Here is a 20160-nt window from a genome sequence, read left to right as displayed (position 1 = left end):
TTGGGAAATCGTTTTCTTGACAGTACTACTAGTACTACCTTCGTCCTAATTTATTGGTCCTTTTTGTATTTTGTGTCAAACTTTGACCATAAATTTTGCTAAGAAAATGTTAATGCATGTCACCAAAAGTTATATCATTGAATTCGTATTTGAACATAGTTTCCGATGATATTGTTTTTGCTATGTAAAACTTATATTCTTATTAGTAAAACCATGGTCAAAATATGACCCTAAATACGAAGGGGACTAGTAAATCAAGGCGGAGGTAGTAACAAAGACAATGAGAAACTGTGGGAGATGAATTTACTTCTTCTAAGCAAGCACACACACAGAAACAAAACCCAAACGAATTAACACCAGCCACGCACACACGCACGAGCTAATTAGAAGCTGAGGCCGAGCTGCAGCCCAAACGCGGCGTGGAAAAGGAAGAGCGTCATGATGCTGCTGCCGAGCAGGCCGTGCGCGCCTCTCAGCCCAGGGTTCCCCTGACAAAACAAACATCACAATTCACAGGTTATCTATCGATGTGAACCATTGCTGTGGAGGAGTTTTCCTTGCACGTTCTGAATTTACAGTCTCAAAAGTTACCTCAAACAATGTTGGCAGGAGAGACTGCACGGTGAGGAGCGCAAGGCCGATGACACCGGTGACCGCGTGAGGGCTGCAGAAGCCATTGCCAAGGGGTCACTTTGAGTTGCAGCCAGGCTAGTGTAGTATTGGTTGGTGGTAATGGCATATGTTGTGATTTCTGAATTGTGAGACATGTGTAGTACCTTTCGAAGATGGGTTTGCCGGAGGTGAGGAGGGCGGTGACCCCGCCGGTGGCGCCCAGGGCGAAGAAGAAGAACATGCCGCCGAGGAGCTTGGGGTGCAGGTCCTTGGCCTTGGCCTTCTCCTCCTGTGCATATGCAGTTGTGATTTTGGTGTCAGTTCCAGATTACCGGTGCTGGCATATAGATAAATGCTGTACGAGTTACTTACAGGGTCGTCGGACAGCTTGATCCTGAACCCCAGGTATGTCCCGTACCCACCCATTGCGAACAGCACCACGGCCTGAAACAAAGAAAGAAAAACGGTTGTCAGGAAAGATTTTCATTTTTGTACCTTGCCCCTGTGATGATTCGAGAGTGTTTTTGTATGATGAACTCAAGGCTGAGGAAGGAGCAGGGAGCACCATGTTGCCGGGGTGGCCCCAGTGGACGAGCCAGTCGGGGAGGCTGAAGGTCCTGACCAGCTCCACGAAGGGCTCGAACGCCGCGCTGATGGGCTCCGCCCCGGGCAGCAGCGCCGCCAGCAGCAGCGGGTACGGCGCCAGCGAGTAGAGCCGCGACGTCGTCGTCGCCGCCCTCGTCTCGCCAGCCACCTCCCGCGGAGTGTCGGTGGTGGTCGTGCCCAGGTGGCGCCGCAGGGCGGGCAATGCCGCCCGGCGCGTGGGCGCACGACGAGGACTCGGTGGCGACGACGACGACGCCCGCGGGCGAAGGACGAGGGAGCTGCTCGCCATTGTCACGGCCCCCATCACCGTGGTTCTCGTGCTGCTGAAACCTCCGAGACGTCTGGGGTTTTAGTCAGTCGGGTGATGGTGGGTCGGTGGGGAGGATAGAGTTGGGGGCGAGGAGAACGGGGCGGGCGACGATGGAGCGTGGAGAGCGCCGGGCCAAGTGACGCGAGGAGGCCACGCGCACCCCCACCCCACACCGTGGTAGTAGGTGAGGTGACACACAGGACAAGTCACGGGGAACCCATGATTTGATTTGCCACTGTCCTCGGTCCCTCACTGGTCACTAGTCCCACCCCCAATGGTGCCCATACCAACCCCACCACGCAAATCATTGGTCTACAGGCCATCCAGGACAATGCAAAAGCCCAAAATTCCCCCAGAGAAACCAAAAAACAGGGCCATCTCACCACACTTTCAGCATAAAGATGAGCCATGACAAAAACACGTCAGGGAGAAAAACGATGTCAAACTAACAATCACTCACCCTGAGACGCCCCAGGCAGTAGACGCGACGATTTTCGAGCAAACCCGAGCACCAAGTCAGAATTTCATCGGGTGGGGTGGCCAAAAGCGCATGCCTGATACAAAACCTCTGTATATTTCCAGTTCCCGGCCCCCTTACTTCGCCGGCCGGCAGGCTAATCGGAGAAATCCCGCAAAAATGAGCCCAACTCCTAGACAAGGTTTCCGTGGGCCAATACCAATACCGTTGTCACCCAAAAAAAGAGAGACCAAAAAGAATCATCGGCGAGTTATGGCTCCGACATATACGAGCGGAGCGGCGTGCTTAATGCTGGCGCTGTTGTACAGGGAGAGGATGCGGGCCGGCGGGTGATCAGGGGCTGAGGGCCACGGCCACGCCGAACCTTGACGGCGAGCTCACCACCTTGGGGTCGTACTCGGCCGAGAGGGTCACGTACGACTTGGGCCTCCACTCGTGCCGGCAGAGGAGCCCAGCCTTCCCGCTGTTGCTGAACCTCGTCTTGAGCGTCGTGGAGGGGTCGAGCGCATGGGAGCTCCCGATGGTGAAGTAGTTCTCCTTTGTTTTCAACCTGTGCGTTACCTCGGCCGCCACTGCGCTGCTCGGGCTGAACAGGTGGATGTAGGAAGCTTTCAGGGTCTCGCCTTTATCAGCCCTGTGTAGCAAAAAACAAAGCAAGTTTGTTAACGAACGGCAAGCGAGAGCTCTGTTAACCAAAATGCATCCGGTCATCAAACTTGCAGAAGATATCCAACATAGGAAAGACACGTCAGGTGGAGTTTTTAGCAAGAGAAAATGTCTGTAATCCTAGAGACAGACATCTCAATGCACTGTATGGGTGCTGCTGCCCTAAAAGTTACCAGTATTATCCTATATGATACTTTAATCAGCTACGGGTTAAAACTTCAGCCCAACCTGAAAGTCAAGCTCTTCCTTGTTGCTATATTCTAAAGCAATACCGAACAACTATGTGGGCAAGTTTTGCAAGCAGAAAGATGTAATAGGTACATTCGTGCAATGTGTCACAATGCAGATCATGTATGCTTGAAGCCTTGAACAAAGCAGAAACTTGCAAAGACTTACATTTGTAAGGCGGCAGAAAAATCATCCTTGGTATAGCTGACACCTGAGTTGTACTTGGTAACAGAAGCTGAAGTACTGTCAAAACCAACCTCGGCACCGACAGCAAGTTCGTTTGTGCCAATAGTTGTTGCCAGCTCGATCACAGGTGCCGAAGTCAAGCCAATGGTTGAATTCAGTGCGAAGCGATCATGAAGGTATTGCAAATCGAGCTGACAATGAACAGTAATTAGTAGAAAAACAGTGGAATTAACACGATATGGAGAAGTGGTGGGGTTGAATGTTGGTTATAAGCCAATTTACAGGCAATAGATAAATATAATATGAAAAAGGATTCAAATCCAGCTTATTTAGACTCGCTGAATGCATTACTCGTTTACTACAGCACCTACTTCTTATGTTTTCAGTAAAATTGATTATCCCTCCAAAGCAAAATATACCCACCTTCCCTGACTTTTGATCAGGAACCTTGAAGCCGAAAGAAGTCTTCAAACCAGGGACTACTTCATCAAAAGTGACCGCTGTTGATACCTGCAGGAGCAAAGACTCTAGTAAGATACATAGATAGACGATGTTTACTTCTGACATGCCATAAGTTAGGATGATTGGAAAAATAAGAATATTCAGTCTTCAGAATGAAAGAATGAGCTAAGAACACAGCTGCATAGGTATGATAGTCTATCTAAATCTCACATTCAGAAATCAACAAGTTGGCTATGGCAGTACATTCTTTATAGCCTCAAAACTCAAAACGGAAGGCCGTCCAGCATTACATATAACATTCAACAATTTCAGCTGACCAAAAGCCAAATTAAAACATACGTCCTACTTATTTTGGCACTGCATGTTACTTCCTATTTCGTCTTCTAATATACATTTATGAGGCTGTAATGAGGCCAAATTAGCAGCCCCTATTTGAGAAAAATATAAGCAATAATACACTGTAGTCTTTGTACTAAATACATGCATGTAAACAAGAATAGAGAACCAAACTTTACAAGGATCTTACTTTGGAATCGCAATCGATTGTGACATCAACAGTATTCCTACCACTTTTATGTTGTACCCGTATGTCACCAATGAACAGCTCATCGAACTTCACACCAGAGGCTGTGATGCCCTGCAATATAATATAATAAAGGCAATGTATTTTTAGCTAACAAGCAAGCAGGTAGTTAGGACATTATCTTCACACACACAAAACTGCAATGGGCTAAATGGCGAATGTCTTACCAAACCAGATTCGCTAGTTGTTGACCATGAAAACTTTTGGTCAAAATTGTAGTCCTTGTACAAGAGATCTACAGAGAAATAAACATATGAGACGGTTACTGGAAGACACTCATAGATTTAGATGACAAGAAGTACAACCAGACGAAAGCTTAATAATGCCGAAAACCAACATAAAAAGGCACAGCATTAATCTGTATTTGGCAGGCAACATCAGATAAAGGCAGGAAACAGTTATTGCTCAATCTATCGGTAAAACAACGAGATATGCTAAAACAATATGAGCAATCAGCAATCCAAATCCCATTCCACATAACGGTTGGGCCATATACAGGGTTCCCTCGGAGTTCAGCCGTTATTTCTTTATAGATACAGTCCATCCGTGCCGATCATATGAATGCAACAACGGTTTACAGTTGGTGGGTAATATATGGGACTACACATCAAATTAATGCAGTAACTGAAAAGGAAGTTGAGATGAGAGTATCTCTCTATTTATCCGTTCAGAAACTATCATATGGTTCCACTAACAATGAGCAAAGCGATTAATTGCACTGGATTCAAAGCGAGTGCTATGCATCTTGTTGGAACATATGCTGCTGTCTTAAGTAAATAAAACTCTAAAAGATACCAAGAAATACCCTGCATTCTTAGGACCAGCCACAATAATAAAATTGAATCAGCAAGGTGCATAGGTTGGCATGCGGTGTGACAATTGAGTGCTCGGGAAGAGGAAGATGCCTGCCTTTTGCTTTCTTCCCAAAGCTGGGGAACGGAACCGGGCCTTTGCTCATCCTTCCCAGCTAGCAGCAGGTCAAGCCCTATCTGTGGACAAGAAAAACTTGGGCATATCAGCAACATGATCAATCGACGCCACGGCGAGGCAGCGGAGTCGGCAGGGGCGGATCCAGGCGGCGCGCCGGGCAGCCAGGAATCGTGGAGATCAGTGGGGTTGGGAAAATCAGCGGGGTGCAAACGAGCTCGTACCTCGAGACCCAATGGGGGGGAAGACCGCGGACGGGGCGGAGACGGCAGGCGCGCGATCAACGGCGGCGGCGACCGTCGAAGGGGAAGAGGCGAGGCGTCGGTGGCGGCTGTAGGGCAGGCGCGTGGTGGCTGGCAGAGATAGATTTTAGATCCGCGCCGGGTCGGGTTGGGTTGGGTTGGGTAGGTCACGGGCTCGGGACGGGCACTCGAAAGAAAACAACGGCGAGGAGTCTGTAGCCACGAGGAGATGGGTGTTTGGGACGTGCGCCCGAAGCAAAACCAAATTTAAACCAAAAACAAACTGCGTCTATTTTTCAAACTAAACAGGGTATATTTTTCTTGAAGAAAACTTTGAAGTGCGTAGTTGGTGTAGGAATGGAGAAATTTCCTCACTGGCCTCCGTGCGTTGTGAACGCTAAACCAGATCAACCGCTCACTTCTTAAGGTCACCCTAGAGAAGGATGCTCAGGGCGCGTTTGGTTGGCTGCATACAGCCAAATCAGGTCCGAGCGGGATGAAAATGGATCTTTGGTTGCCTGCAGGGCGGCTTGCCTCGCATCTGCACGGAACTTAAAGCACCCTAGAGCCTGGCTCGCTGGGAACGGCCAAATCGGTCGTTTCCGGCGAGCCAGGCTGAGTCGGGCGGAAAATGAAGAAGCGGCGTAGGGCGCGGTGTAAGGGGGAAAATCAGCCGAGGCAGGGGGGCGCCAAATATACCCTCACCACCCAATTTACTCGTTCACCTCTAACTTTAGTACAAACCCTCCTCTGTTGTTGTTGTCACCGGCGGCGGCGGCGACTCAGATATGCGGCTGCAACGGCGGCAGTGAATCAGATCCGACCTGGAGCGGCAACACCACTCCCTACCAGCTACAGCTGCTTCCCCCCTTCTTCCTCGACTCCCTCCGGCCATCCTCGTCTATGCCATGTCTCCACTGACACCGAAGCTGGTAAGCTACCCATCCCCCCGCCTTTCTTATGTGATAGGTCGTTCGATAGGAGCATTTAGGGTCGATAGCGCCTGCACACCATGGATGTGGCTTAGGTTGTGGATGAACATACGAAACTTCTAGTTCAGACAGCATCGCTGATAGCTATGGTATTTCTGATATTATATGTGGATGACATAATATTGATTGGAAATGATATAGAATTTCTGGATAGCATAAAGGGATACTTGAATAAGAAAGACCTCGGTGAAGCTGCTTACATATTGAGCATCAAGATTTATAGGGGTAGATCGAGACGCTTAATGGGACTTTCACAAAGCACATACCTTGACAAAGTTTTGAAGAAAGTTCAAAAATGGGTCAGTCAAAGAAAGGGTTATTGCCTGTATAACAAGGTGTGAAGTTGAGTAAGACTCAAAACCCGACCACGGCAAAATATAGAGAGAGAATGAAAGCAATTCCCTATGCCTCAGCCATAGGTTCTATAAAGTATGTCATGCTGTGTACCAGACTTATTGTGTGCCTTGTCTTGATAACCCACAAGTATAGGAGATCACAAAAGTTTTCGAGGGTAGAGTTTTCGAGGGATGCGTAAAACCCTACTCCTGCTTTGGTGGTTTGTTTATCTGTGTTCTTGGGCTAGCAATGGGGCGTGAGGAGCTCCAAAAAGCCGAATCCTCCTCCTGGTCGCCTTGGGCCTCCTTTTATAGGGAAAGGGGTTGCCACAGTGGCACACAGGAGGTGGAAAAGGTACAGTGATACGAGTTTATCCCTCGCATTACATGACAAGACGCATTTAATGCGTCTTGCTTAGGTGTCCTTGATTTATCGGGGACGGGGGAGAGCCCAGTCTCATTCGTCGCCGCTCCCTTTTGTGTCGACACGCGCCTGGCCAGCGGTGCCCGTGGTGCCATGTAGGCAGGCAGGCAGCTGAGGTGGCGCGGCGGTGGGTCTCCACGAAGATCCGCTTGCTGCCACGCAGGTGCCTGCCCAACTGGTTGGGTCGGCAGCTGCATGCGAACGGTGGTGGAGGTTTGGATTGGCGTGGGCCCGATGGTGGCCCTACGGGTGTCCTTGGCAAGGGCCTCGCCGTAGCCCCGGCAAGGGTCTTGCCGGGGCCCCGACAAGGGTCTTTCCGTGGCGCCTACTTTCATCCCCGGCAAGGCTCTTGCCGGGGGCCTTGTGGTCCTCCTTGGCTGGGATCCCGCCAAGGGTCGTCATCTTCTATAGTGTGTATCTGATCTCGAATGTCTTCACAAAGATCTGCATGCCACCACGGGGATGTCTCCCAAATCCTTGCCCCATGGGGGCAGTGGACTCAAGGGTGATTCGCTCCGTAGGTGTGGGGCGAGCTGCCACGGCAAGGGTCTTGCCGGGTTTGCTAAAACCGCCCCCCGGCAAGGATCTTGCCGGGGGAGTCCACTTCGTCCCCTTTGCTCTTTTGTGGTCTTGGTCTTGGTGTCGTTCTGCTCCTTTCGAGCTTCGGCCTTACTGTAACGCCCCGGATTCGATGCGCCAGGTGTCTGCCAGTTATTCGCCGTCGTTGCCATGTCATTTGCTTGCGTGTTGCATTTTGCCATGTCATCATCTGCATTTCATCTGCATGTTTTTCAAAACTTGCATTCGTTCGGGTTCTCCCGGTTCTCTCCGTTGTCCGTTCGGAGTCCGGACCATTCGCGCGCGCCCGTCGCCCCCTCTCAGACCTTGTTTTTGTGAGCGGGTGTTAAACTTTCTCGGAATGGCCCGAGGTTTCCCAAGCGGCCTTGGTATAGCACCGGTAGACCGTCTGTCAAGTTTCATGCCATTTGGAGGTCGTTTGGTACTCCAACGGTTAACCAGGTAACCGTAAACCCCTCTTTCTCTTTGCAGCCCAACACCCTTCCAAACTGGCCCAAAACCCATCTAACTCCTCTCCATGCTCTCGGTTGTTCGATCACGATTGCGTGGCCGAAAACCACGCTCCATTTGGACTCTCCTAGCTCCCTCCACCTATTAATATGTGTACCTCCCCGTCCAAATCGCAGATGAAACCCTAGCCCTCTCCCTCTCAGCCGCCGGACATGTCCGCGTCGCGCCGGACATGTCCACCGCCGCAGCCACGTCGCTCCGACGAATCAGAGGCCGCCACCTCAGCTCCGCCGCCGCCTCACCCAATCCCACCGCGCCACCTGTCCCCCGCCGGTCCTCTCTCTCTCTCTCCTCCACCGCGCGGGCCCGTGAGCCCGTCCGGGGCCCGCCCGGGCCCGAGCCGCCCGCCGCCCGCCGCCGCGGCCCGCGCCCCGCGCCCCGCGCAGCCGCCGGACCCCGCGCATATCCGCCGCCTCGCTGTCCGCCGTGCCGGCGTCCGCCGTCGTCGCCACCGGAGGCCGCCGTCCTCGCCCGCACCAACCCCGCCGGATCTAGGTCACGGCGCCGCCAGCCATCTCTCCTCTCTCCTCGTCGCCTCCTTCCCCTAACCTCTCTCTCTTTGTTGCCCATGGTCAGGGTCGCCATGGAGCTCGTCGCCGGAGCTCGCAGCCATGCTCTGCCGACCCCGCCGCCGCCGGAAACGGGCTCCCCACGCCCAGATCCGGTCTCCGCCGCGTGGATCCGCCTTCTACGCGCCTCGGTGCCGCCCCAAGCCTCGCCGGAGTTCGTCCGCCGCCGGCGCGGCCTTCCTCAACCGTGCGGGCGGGCGGGCGCACGCGCAGCCGCGCTTCGCGCGTGGGCCCTCCCTGCGAGGCCCTGCTGCCGGCCGAGCCCCGCCAAGCCAGGCCACCTCCTCCCAGGCCCAGCCCATCTTCTTCCCGTCTGGGCCAAGCCCACATGGTGAGCCACCCGCCTAAAACCCACTCAGAGCGTCGTTTAGTATTCTACGCTCACCTGTTTTTTCCTGAAATTGACCAAGTCCCGAAATATTTTGTCATCATCATGCCATATTCATCGCATCGTATCTCTGCATCCGTAGCTCCGTTTCGTGCGTGTAATATGTCAAATTGTCCGCCTCGAAGAGTACTTCATTTCTTTCCATTGCATCATGTTCATTCGTGGTCATCTTGATGCCTGGATCATTGTTGTAAGAGTGCTTCATAATGTTTTCTGCTGTCTGTTAACAGAACATGCTCTTTTGTCATTTTTGCCATGATTGATGTGTGCAACCTATGAGGTTGATGTCTACATGTGTTTTGATCTATGCTATGTCTTATTTACAGAGGTGCTTACCGTGTATTTTTGTGATCAATGTGGTGACTAGCACAAGCATGCAAACTAGGCATCGTGATGTGGCTGATTTTAGTCCCTGTTCTGCTGTTATTTTGATGCCATGTAAACATGATGCTACAGAGAGATCCATGCATATTTTGAGATACTTCAGTAAGGGTGTTTTGAACATATGGTTGTTGTCTATCCATTCATGCCCCTGTTGTCAATTATGGAGTAGTCTAGCATGTCATTTTTGTGATCTACTTTTGCTTCAAAATGTTTCCTGGCAGATTGTTTACATGTTATTCAATTTTGCCAAGGTTGTTGTAGTTGATCCTTGCATGCTATGGACTTGTTCTTGCCTTGGTTGGTTACACAAACATGTCTTCTTACTGTTGGTTGCCTTGCTATGCCATGTTTTGCTCTGTAGTGAGTTGCACAAGCTCATCTACATGCCTCCATAATTATGTTCCTGCCATGTATGAATCTGTAATATAACTTGCTATGTTTACATGGGTGCCATCATATTTTCTGATCCGTTTTGGCTCATGGTCAGTAAAGGAATTTTGATCTATGGGTTTAGTAGGTTCATGCCATGCCTTTGTTTGCCATGATAAGTTCCTGTAACATGTTGTTTGATAGCTCTAAACATTGTAACCTGATGTTATTTTCTGCAAAGTCTGAATTGTTATTACTTGCAATCTTACCATGTGTGTTTGAGCATGTTCTAGTGATTTCTGGAGATAGCTCAGTGTTCATGTTTAGTTATGCTTTACCCGTACATCATGCCCATGCCTTTTGTTTTCTTGTTGAGGTCCTGTAGCATGTTGTTTTGATGCTTGCAATATGCCTAGTTGCTGTTTTGGACAGTTTGTCCTTTAAACTTGTTCCATGTGTGTGTGTTGAACCGTTGCTCCGTTTTGAGTGTGCTCTATATGAAACTTGCTTGATTTTGCATGTAGTTTCATATTATCATGTTGCATCCTTGTTTTGAGGTGTTTGCTTGATGTTTGTATGCATTTCGCATCAATGCCATGTTTAACTTGTTTTGCTCATATCTTCTAGGCCATAGCTCCGAACTAAATGAACTTTATATGTAACTTGACTAGAATCTCGTGTAGATCATCTTTGTGCATCTTAACTTGCTGTTTAACAGCTTGAACATAATGTTTATTCAGATCTGGACTAATTTCGAAATATGCATATGAGGACTTACCGGAATTGTTATATGTTGTTCCCGGCCTCATTTAAACTTGCCTTGAGGTGTTGTTCTTGTTTGCATCATCTCTTGCCATCAGTAGCCTCATCTAGTTTTGTTATGCATCATGCTTGTTGTGCATCATGTCATGTTCATGTGTGGTGTGTTTACCTTGTTGTGTGCTTCTTTTCGAGAGTTCCTATTTCGTTGCGATCGTGAGGATTCGTTCGTCTACGCTTGGTTCGGGTTCATCCGTTCGTCTTCTTCATGGACTCGTTCTTCTTCCTTGCGGGATTTCAGGCAAGATGACCACTACCCTGGATCTCACTACTATCATTGCTATGCTAGTTGCTTCGATTCTATCGCTTTGCTGCGTTACCTATCTTTTGCTCATCAAGCCTCCCATATTGCCATGAACCTCTAACCTTGACACCTTTCCTATGCAAACCATTGTTTGGCTATGTTACCGCTTTGCTCAGCCCTCTCGTAGCGTTGCTAGTTGCAGGTGAAGTTGAAGATTTCTCCATGGTGGACAGGAGTTTGGTTGGGATATCACAATATCTCTTATATTATTAATGCATCTATATATTTGGTAAAGGGTGGAAGGCTCGGCCTTATGCCTGGTGTTTTGTTCCACTCTTGCCGCCCTAGTTTCCGTCATACCGGTGTTATGTTCCCGGATTTTGCGTTCCTTACGCGGTCAGGTGATTTATGGGACCCCCTTGACAGTTCGCTTTGAATAAAACTCCTCCAGCAAGGCCCAACCTTGGTTTTACCATTTGCCTCACCACCACCTATATTTCCCTTGGGAGTAATTAACCCGAGGGTCATCTTTATTAAAGCCCCCCGGGCCAATGCTTGTCTAAGTGTTGGTCCAAACTAGAGCACCGTGCGGGGCCATCCCTTGGCAACTTGGGTTACGTCGGTTCCTGTACGCTTCGCTTATCCGGTGTTGCCCTGAGAACGAGATATGTGCAGCTCCTATCGGGATTGTCGGCGCATCGGGCGGTCTTGCTGGTCTTGTTTTACCATTGTTGAAATGTCTTGTAAACCAGGATTTCGAGTCTGATCGGGTCTTCCTGGGAGAAGGTATATCCTTCGTTGATCGCGAGAGCTTATCATGGGCTAAGTTGGGACACCCCTGCAGGGTATAATCTTTCGAAAGCCGTGCCTGCGGTTATAGGCAGATGGGAATTTGTTAATGTCCGGTTGTAGATAACTTGACACCAGATCCGAATTAAAACGCATCAACCGTGTGTGTAGCCGTGATGGTCTCTTTTCGGCGGAGTCCAGGAAGTGAACACGGTTTCTGGGTTATGTTTGACGTAAGTAGGAGTTCAGGATCACTTCTTGATCATTGCTAGCTTCACGACCGTTCCTTTTGCTCTCTTCTCGCTCTTATTTGCGTATGTTAGCCACCATATATGCTTAGTCGCTGCTGCAACCTCACCACTTTACCCCTTCCTTTCCCTTAAGCTTTGCTAGTCTTGATACCCATGGTAATGGGATTGCTGAGTCCTCGTGGCTCACAGATTACTACAACAACAGTTGCAGGTACAGGTTATACGATGATCATGACGCGAGAGCGATGCTTGCTTGCGTTGGAGTTCTTCTTCTGCTTCTTCTTCGATCAGGGGATAGGTTCCAGGTCGGCAGCCTGGGCTAGCAGGGTGGATGTCGTTTGAGTTTCTGTTTGTGTTTCATCCGTAGTCGGATGATGCTCTTATGTATTGTGATGTTGTATTCATGTGGCATTGTATGCCTTATGTATGTATCCCCATCTATTATGTAATGTTGATGTAATGATATCCACCTTGCAAAAGCGTTTCAATATGCGGGTCTATCCTTGGTGGGACCTTCGAGTTCCTTTTGGATAGGGTCGCATATTGGGCGTGACAAGTTGGTATCAGAGCCTCGACCGACCCTAGGAGCCCCCTTGATTGATCGTGTAGTTTGGCCGTTGTTGAGTCTAGAAGAAACCTGTTTTCGGAGTCTAGTTATATCGGAGAGTAGGAATTCTTTTTACTCCTCAGCCCCTTCGTTGCTTTGGTAAGGAATCTTGCCGTATGTGTTTTGAATTACTCCTCTTCCCTTTCAAATTTTTCTTTAGGATCACGCAGTTGGGTTTCCGATCGTTGTTCCTCAGCTCTTTTATCCGGTGCATTTCTCGTCAAGTTGACTCGAGCCTCTTCGCCTTTGCCAAGTCCAATCCTCAGTTGTTTTCTTTTCCCACCCGCCCTTCCTGTTCTTCTTCTCGGAACCAGAGTCTGTAATCAAGTATCCATCCTACTCGTGCGAAATCTTTGCTTTTTTCCTCAATGTTTTCAACCGGTGTTTCCTCTTCAAGATATTCATTGGTTCTCCCTTCCAAGTTACCTTTGTTTTCCTGCCCTCCCACCCTTTTTCTTCCCGGAGTCTGACTCTCTCTCGACCATCTATCTCATTCATGCAGAATCTCTTCAGTCTTTCGTAAATTATTTCAACCGGTGAATTCTCTTTTGTTCGACATTCTTCATCTCTTTTCCGGTGGCATCAATTCAAGTTTTTTTCGGGTTGATCACATTCTTTTCCTTGGATCAAGTGTTTTCCCTGCTCGTTCGCCTCTCGCCAGTTTATCCTTCCGGAGTGTTCAATACATCTCAGAAGATTTGTTTGTGTCCGAATTAATTCGAGGTTGTCACCTCATTCAAATATTTCAATTGTTCCGGTGCATCATCTATCCCTTCAATAATCCTTTTCAACGGTGTTCTATTTTAGTGGGCCCTAACCCACAGGTATTTTCCCAGGATCTTACATGACTCTTCTAATTCCCCCGGAGTTATTCTCAAATTCTTTTCAAAGTTCGACGTAAGAATGGATCCCATCAGTCACATGCCTTCTACAAGATCTCGTTCAAATTTATTTTCATTGTTGGCTCAACCTTTTCGGTTTTCTTTCTCCCGGAGTACCTCAGTAATTTTGGTGGTGTTTCTCGTCGACATTTGAAGATCGTAGAAGAGAATTTCCTCTAAACCTTGTCCGTTCTCTCGAAGATTCGTGGTTCTAGCTTCTTGTTACCCTCTTGAATTATTCCATTTGTCAGATATTATTTTCTTAACCATCCGGAGTATGTCATAAGTTGTTATTCCATTTCTTTTCACCAGAGGCCATTATTCCAGAAGAATTCTTTGTCCTCACATTTCAGCCACTGTTATCCAATTATCCCGGTGATTCATTCTCTTTCGTCATTCAATTTTTGAATTCTTACGGTGGTTCCTTCAGATTCCTTTGTCTTTGATTATCATTTCAATTCATTCATTCTTCCCAATCCTACTGGTGGTTCATGAAGACTTTCTCAAGTTTTGCGCCACATTTCCCCTTAATCCTTTTCAAGAAGAATAAGTAGTATGCAAAATCTATTGTCATCAATTTAATTTGATGAAGGATAAGCATACAATAAATCTTATTCTTATTTCATCCAAGTGAGTAATCCCTTTCTTCGGAGTTTGTTCTTGTTGAATAAATTCTAGTTCCAAGTGTCTTCATCTTTTCTTTTCCGGAGTTCAATTTCCTCGGCCATCTCGTCAGAACCCCCATCGGAATCATCGCAAGGCTCATCTTATTCTTTCATCCTTCATTCCATCTCATCATCCTTTTGTAACCGGAGTTCTTCATGGTGGCTCTTCATGATTTAATTCATTTTTCAAGAGTTCTTCAAGATTCTTGGTGGCGGAGTTCAAGTATATTTTCTTCTCGCGTCTCGAAGTGCAATTAATTCTCCGAATTCTTTTGAAGTGGAGTTTTGCATCCTTTCGTTCTTCTCAGCTATCCAATCATTTCCGTTTGTGGCCGGTTATCACCTTATGATCTTGAGATGTTACCTATAAGACCACAACAAGCTTATTCTTTCGTTGTTGATTTTCTCAACAACTCCATTCAATCATTCTAAATTCTTTTCATTCAATCTTCTTTCAATTCTTTTCGGAGGTTTTGTGTCATGTCTTCATCAAGTGTCATCCCATCTTGTGAAGTTCATGTTCTATTCCTTCCATTCTAGCCGGAGTGCTGCCTAAATTGCTTCAGTCTTATTCGTTTCTTATCCCATTCTAACCGGAGTGCTTTCAGAGTCTATCGTGTTTCCATGAGCATTTGATTCGCGTCATTCTCGTCGTTCCTCTTTTATTCTCGAGTGCTCTCGATTCTTTGCTTCTTCTCTTCAGTTCTTGTTTCACCTCATCCCTTTTCTCTTCCGTCTCGGTCCTAAGATCTCGGGACGAGATCTCTTGTTAGTGGAGGAGTGTTGTAACGCCCCGGATTCGATGCGCCAGGTGTCTGCCAGTTATTCGCCATCGTTGCCATGTCATTTGCTTGCGTGTTGCATTTTGCCATGTCATCATCTGCATTTCATCTGCATGTTTTTCAAAACTTGCATCCGTTCGGGTTCTCCCGGTTCTCTCCGTTGTCCGTTCGGAGTCCGGACCATTGGCGCGCGCCCGTCGCCCCCTCTCAGACCTTGTTTTTGTGAGCGGGTGTTAAACTTTCTCGGAATGGCCCGAGGTTTGCCAAGCGGCCTTGGTATAGCGCCGGTAGACCGCCTGTCATGTTTCGTGCCATTTGGAGGTCGTTTGGTACTCCAACGGTTAACCAGGTAACCGTAAACCCCCCTTTCTCTTTGCAGCCCAAAACCCTTCCAAACTGGCCCACAACCCATCTAACTCCTGTCCATGCTCTCGGTCGTTCGATCACGATCGCGTGGCCGAAAACCACGCTCCATTTGGACTCTCCTAGCTCCCTCCACCTATAAATATGTGTACCTCCCCGTCCAAATCGCAGATGAAACCCTAGCCCTCTCCCTCTCAGCCGCCGGACATGTCCGCGTCGCGCCAGACATGTCCACCGCCGCCGCCACGTCGCTCCGACGAATCAGAGGCCGCCACCTCAGCTCCGCCGCCGCCTCGCCCAATCCCATCGCGCCACCTGTCCCCCGCCGGTCCTCTCTCTCTCCTCCTCCGCGCGGGCCCGCGAGCCCATCCGGGGCCCGCCCGGGCCCGAGCCGCCCGCCGCCGCGGCCCGCGCCCCGCGCAGCCGCCGGACCCCGCGCATCTCCGCCGCCTCGCTGCCCGCCGTTCCGGCGTCCGCCGTCGTCGCCGCTGGAGGCCGCCGTCCTCGCCAGCACCAACCCCGCCGGATCTAGGTCACGGCGCCGCCATCCATCTCTCCTCTCTCCCCGTCGCCTCCTTCCCCTAACCTCTCTCTCTCTGTTGCCCATGGTCAGGGTCGCCATGGAGCTCGTCGCTGGAGCTCACAGCCATGCTTTGCCGACCCCGCCGCCGCGGGAAATGGGCTCCCCACGCCCAGATCCGGTCTCCGCCGCGTGGATCCGCCTTCTCCGCGCCTCAGTGCCGCCCCAAGCCTCGCCGGAGTTCGTCCGCCGCCGGCGCGGCCTTCCTCGACCGTGCGTGCGTGCGGGCGCACGCGCAGCCGCGCTTCGCGCGTGGGCCCTCCCCGCGAGGCCCTACTGCCGGCCGAGCCCCGCCAAGCCAGGCCACCTCCTCCCCGGCCCAGCCCATCTTCTTCCCGTCTGGGCCAAGCCCACATGGTGAGCCACCCGCCTAAAACCCGCTCAGAGCGTCGTTTAGTATTCTACGCTCACCTATTTTTTTCCTGAAATTGACCAAGTCCCGAAATATTTTGTCATCATCATGCCATATTCATTGCATTGTATCTCTGCATCCATAGCTCCGTTTCGTCCGTGTAATATGTCAAATTGTCTGCCTTGAAGAGTACTTCATTTCATTCCATTGCATCATGTTCATTCGTGGTCATCTTGATGCCTGAATCATCGTTGTAAGAGTGATTCATAATGTTTTCTGCTGTCTGTTAACAGAACATGCTCTTTTGTCATTTTTTCCATGATTGATGTGTGCAACCTATGAGGTTGATGTCTACATGTGTTTTGATCTATGATATGTCTTCTTTACAGAGGTGCTTACCATGTATTTTTGTGATCAATGTGGTGACTAGCACAAGCATGCAAACTAGGCATCGTGATGTGGCTGATTTTAGTCCCTGTTATGCTGTTATTTTGATGCCATGTAAACATGATGCTACAGAGAGATCCATGCATATTTTGAGATACTTCAGTAAGGGTGTTTTGAACATATGGTTGTTGTCTATCCATTCATGCCCCTGTTGGCAATTATGGAGTAGTCTAGCATGTCATTTTCGTGCTCTACTTTTGCTTCAAAATGTTTCCTGGCAGATTGTTTACATGTTATTCAATTTTGCCAAGGTTGTTGTAGTTGATCCTTGCATGCTATGGACTTGTTCTTGCCTTGGTTGGTTACACAAACATGTCTTCTTACTGTTGGTTGCCTTGCCATGCCATGTTTTGCTCTGTAGTGAGTTGCACAAGCTCATCTACATGCCTTCATAATTATGTTCCTGCCATGTATGAATCTGTAATATAACTTGCTATGTTTACATGGGTGCCATCATATTTTCTGATCCTTTTTGGCTCATGGTCAGTAAAGGACTTTTGATCTATGGGTTTAGTAGGTTCATGCCATGCCTTTGTTTGCCATGATAAGTTCCTGTAACATGTTGTTTGATAGCTCTAAACATTGCAACCTGATGTTATTTTCTGCAAAGTCTGAATTGTTATTACTTACAATCTTACCATGTGTGTTTGAGCATGTTCTAGTGATTTCTGGAGATAGCTCAGTGTTCATGTTTTGTTATGGTTTACCTGTACATCATGCCCATGCCTTTTGTTTTCTTGTTGAGGTCCTGTAGCATGTTGTTTTGATGCTTGCAATATGCCTAGTTGATGTTTTGGACAGTTTGTCCTTTAAACTTGTTCCATGTGTGTGTGTTGAACCGTTGCTCCGTTTTGAGTGTGCTCGATATGAAACTTGCTTGATTTTGCATGTAGCTTCATATTATCATGTTGCATCCTTGTTTTGAGGTGTTTGCTTGATGTTTGTATGCATTTCACATCAATGCCATGTTTAACTTGTTTTGCTCATATCTTATAGGCCGTAGCTCCGAACTAAATGAACTTTATATGTAACTTGACTAGAATCTCGTGTAGATCATCTTTGTGCATCTTAACTTGCTGTTTAACAACTTGAACATAATGTTTATTCAGATCTGGACTAATTTCGAAATATGCATATGAGGACTTACCGAAATTGTTATATGTTGTTCCCGGCCTCATTTAAACTTGCCTTGAGGTGTTGTTCTTGTTTGCATCATCTTTTGCCATGAGTAGCCTCATCTAGTTTTGTTATGCATCATGCTTGTTGTGCATCATGTCATGTTCATGTGTGGTGTGTTTAGCTTGTTGTGTGCTTCTTTTCGATAGTTCCTGTTTTGTTGCGATCGTGAGGATTCGTTCGTCTACGCTTGGTTCGGCTTCATCCGTTCGTCTTCTTCATGGACTCGTTCTTCTTCCTTGCGGGATTTCAGGCAAGATGACTGCTACCCTGGATCTCACTACTATCATTGCTATGCTAGTTGCTTCGATTCTATCGCTTTGCTGCGTTACCTATCTTTTGCACATCAAGCCTCCCATATTGCCATGAACCTCTAACCTTGACACCTTTCCTATTAAAACCGTTGTTTGGCTATGTTACCGCTTTGCTCATCCCTCTTATAGCGTTGCTAGTTGCAGGTGAAGTTGAAGATTTCTCCATGGTGGACAGGACTTTGGTTGGGATATCACAATATCTCTTATATTATTAATGCATCTACATATTTGGTAAAGGGTGGAAGGCTCGGCCTTATGCCTGGTGTTTTGTTCCACTCTTGCCGCCCTAGTTTCCGTCGTACAGGTGTTATGTTCCCGGATTTTGCGTTCCTTACGCGGTCGGGTGATTTATGGGACCCCCTTGACAGTTCGCTTTGAATAAAACTCCTCCAGCAAGGCCCAACTTTGGTTTTACCATTTGCCTCACCACCACCTCTATTTCCCTTGGTAGTAATTAACTCGAGGGTCATCTTTATTACAGCCCCCCGGGCCAATGCTTGCTAAGTGTTGGTCCAAACTAGAGCACCGTGCGGGGCCATCCCTTGCCAACTTGGGTTACGTCGGTTCCTGTACGCTTCGCTTATCCGGTGTTGCCCTGAGAACGAGATATGTGCAGCTCCTATCGGGATTGTCGGCGCATCGGGCGGTCTTGCTGGTCTTGTTTTACCATTATCGAAATGTCTTGTAAACCGGGATTCCGAGTCTGATCGGGTCTTCTTGGGAGAAGGTATATCCTTCGTTGATCGCGAGAGCTTATCATGGGCTAAGTTGGGACACCCCTGCAGGAATCTTTCGAAAGCCATGCCTGCGGTTATAGGCAGATGGGAATTTGTTAATGTCCGGTTGTAGATAACTTGACACCAGATCCGAATTAAAACGCATCAACCGTGTGTGTAGCCGTGATGATCTCTTTTCGACGGAGTCCGGGAAGTGAACACAGTTTCTGGGTTATGTTTGACGTAAGTAGGAGTTCAGGATCACTTCTTGATCATTGCTAGCTTCACGACCGTTCCTTTTGCTCTCTTCTCTCTCTTATTTGCGTATGATTGCCACCATATATGCTTAGTCGCTGCTGCAACCTCACCACTTTACCCCTTCCTTTCCCTTCAAGCTTTGCTAGTCTTGATACCCATGGTAATGGGATTGCTGAGTCCTCGTGGCTCACAGATTACTACAACAACAGTTGCAGGTACAGGTTATACGATGATCATGACGCGAGAGCGATGCTTGCTTGTCTTGGAGTTCTTCTTCTGCTTCTTCTTTGATCAGGGGATAGGTTCCAGGTCGGCAGCCTGGGCTAGCAGGGTGGATGTCGTTTGAGTTTCTGTTTGTGTTTTATCCGTAGTTGGATGATGCTCTTATGTATGATGTATTGATGTTGTATTCATGTGGCATTGTTTGCCTTATGTATGTATCCCCATCTATTATGTAATGTTGATGTAATGATATCCACCTTGCAAAAGCATTTCAATATGCGGGTCTATCCTTGGTGGGACCTTCGAGTTCCTTTTGGATAGGGTCGCATATTGGGCGTGACACTTACCTTGGCTCACCTCCCTCACCTTGCTCAGTGCGGTGGTATCCGTGGCTCAGACTGCCCGTGCACAGTTATAGGGGTACAAAAAGTGTACCCCTCTTTTTGTACACCGACAGGAGCCCCCGGGCCTGGGCCACACGTAAGCGCAATCGCGTCGTTGGGCTAGGCTTAAGAACGGTGCACGGGCAGGCGGGGTGGTTTTTACCGCGGTAAGTCTCTTCGCGCGCTGCGCTTCCCATGCCTCCCGCGCGTGGCTTGGCATGGGGAGGCGTGTGTGACGTGGGCGGCATGCGTGGGGCTGAGCTCTGTGCGCATGCGTCACGTCGTAGTAAAAGGGGGCGGTTCACGCCTTCCCTATAAATGGAGGGAGGCGTGGAGGCACGGCCCATTTACTGAACGGGGCCGGGGCGCGGTCTTCAAGGCGTCCACTCCCCACGATCACGGGGTGGGGAGAGGTTGCCTCACCCGTCGCCTCGGTCCCGCATGCCTGCCACGTGGTTCTC

General features: G+C 48.8%; 2 protein-coding genes across 2 annotated transcripts; both read right to left on the bottom strand.

Moving 5' to 3' along the window:
• Nucleotides 1-235: 235 nt before the first annotated feature.
• LOC123093688 (uncharacterized) lies at nucleotides 236-1774 on the bottom strand. The gene is made up of 5 exons (XM_044515700.1): nucleotides 1178-1774; nucleotides 985-1056; nucleotides 777-901; nucleotides 592-664; nucleotides 236-488 (listed from the first exon to the last, which is right to left on the bottom strand). Exons 1-5 carry the CDS (start codon nucleotides 1520-1522, stop codon nucleotides 384-386), a joined length of 720 nt encoding a protein of 239 aa, XP_044371635.1. The 5' UTR covers nucleotides 1523-1774; the 3' UTR covers nucleotides 236-383.
• Nucleotides 1775-2083: 309 nt separating this feature from the next.
• On the bottom strand, nucleotides 2084-5485 carry LOC123093687 (mitochondrial outer membrane protein porin 6). The gene is made up of 7 exons (XM_044515699.1): nucleotides 5283-5485; nucleotides 5041-5120; nucleotides 4299-4366; nucleotides 4075-4185; nucleotides 3510-3596; nucleotides 3069-3277; nucleotides 2084-2640 (listed from the first exon to the last, which is right to left on the bottom strand). Exons 2-7 carry the CDS (start codon nucleotides 5087-5089, stop codon nucleotides 2340-2342), a joined length of 825 nt encoding a protein of 274 aa, XP_044371634.1. The 5' UTR covers nucleotides 5090-5120; nucleotides 5283-5485; the 3' UTR covers nucleotides 2084-2339.
• Between the last annotated feature and the right edge of the window lie 14675 nt (nucleotides 5486-20160).

The sequence above is a fragment of the Triticum aestivum genome, chromosome 4B (genome assembly GCF_018294505.1).
Source record: "Triticum aestivum cultivar Chinese Spring chromosome 4B, IWGSC CS RefSeq v2.1, whole genome shotgun sequence".
Taxonomy (NCBI): Eukaryota; Viridiplantae; Streptophyta; class Magnoliopsida; order Poales; family Poaceae; genus Triticum; species Triticum aestivum.
Note: the sequence above shows the minus strand (reverse complement) of the source record. Positions and strands in the feature narration are given on the sequence as shown.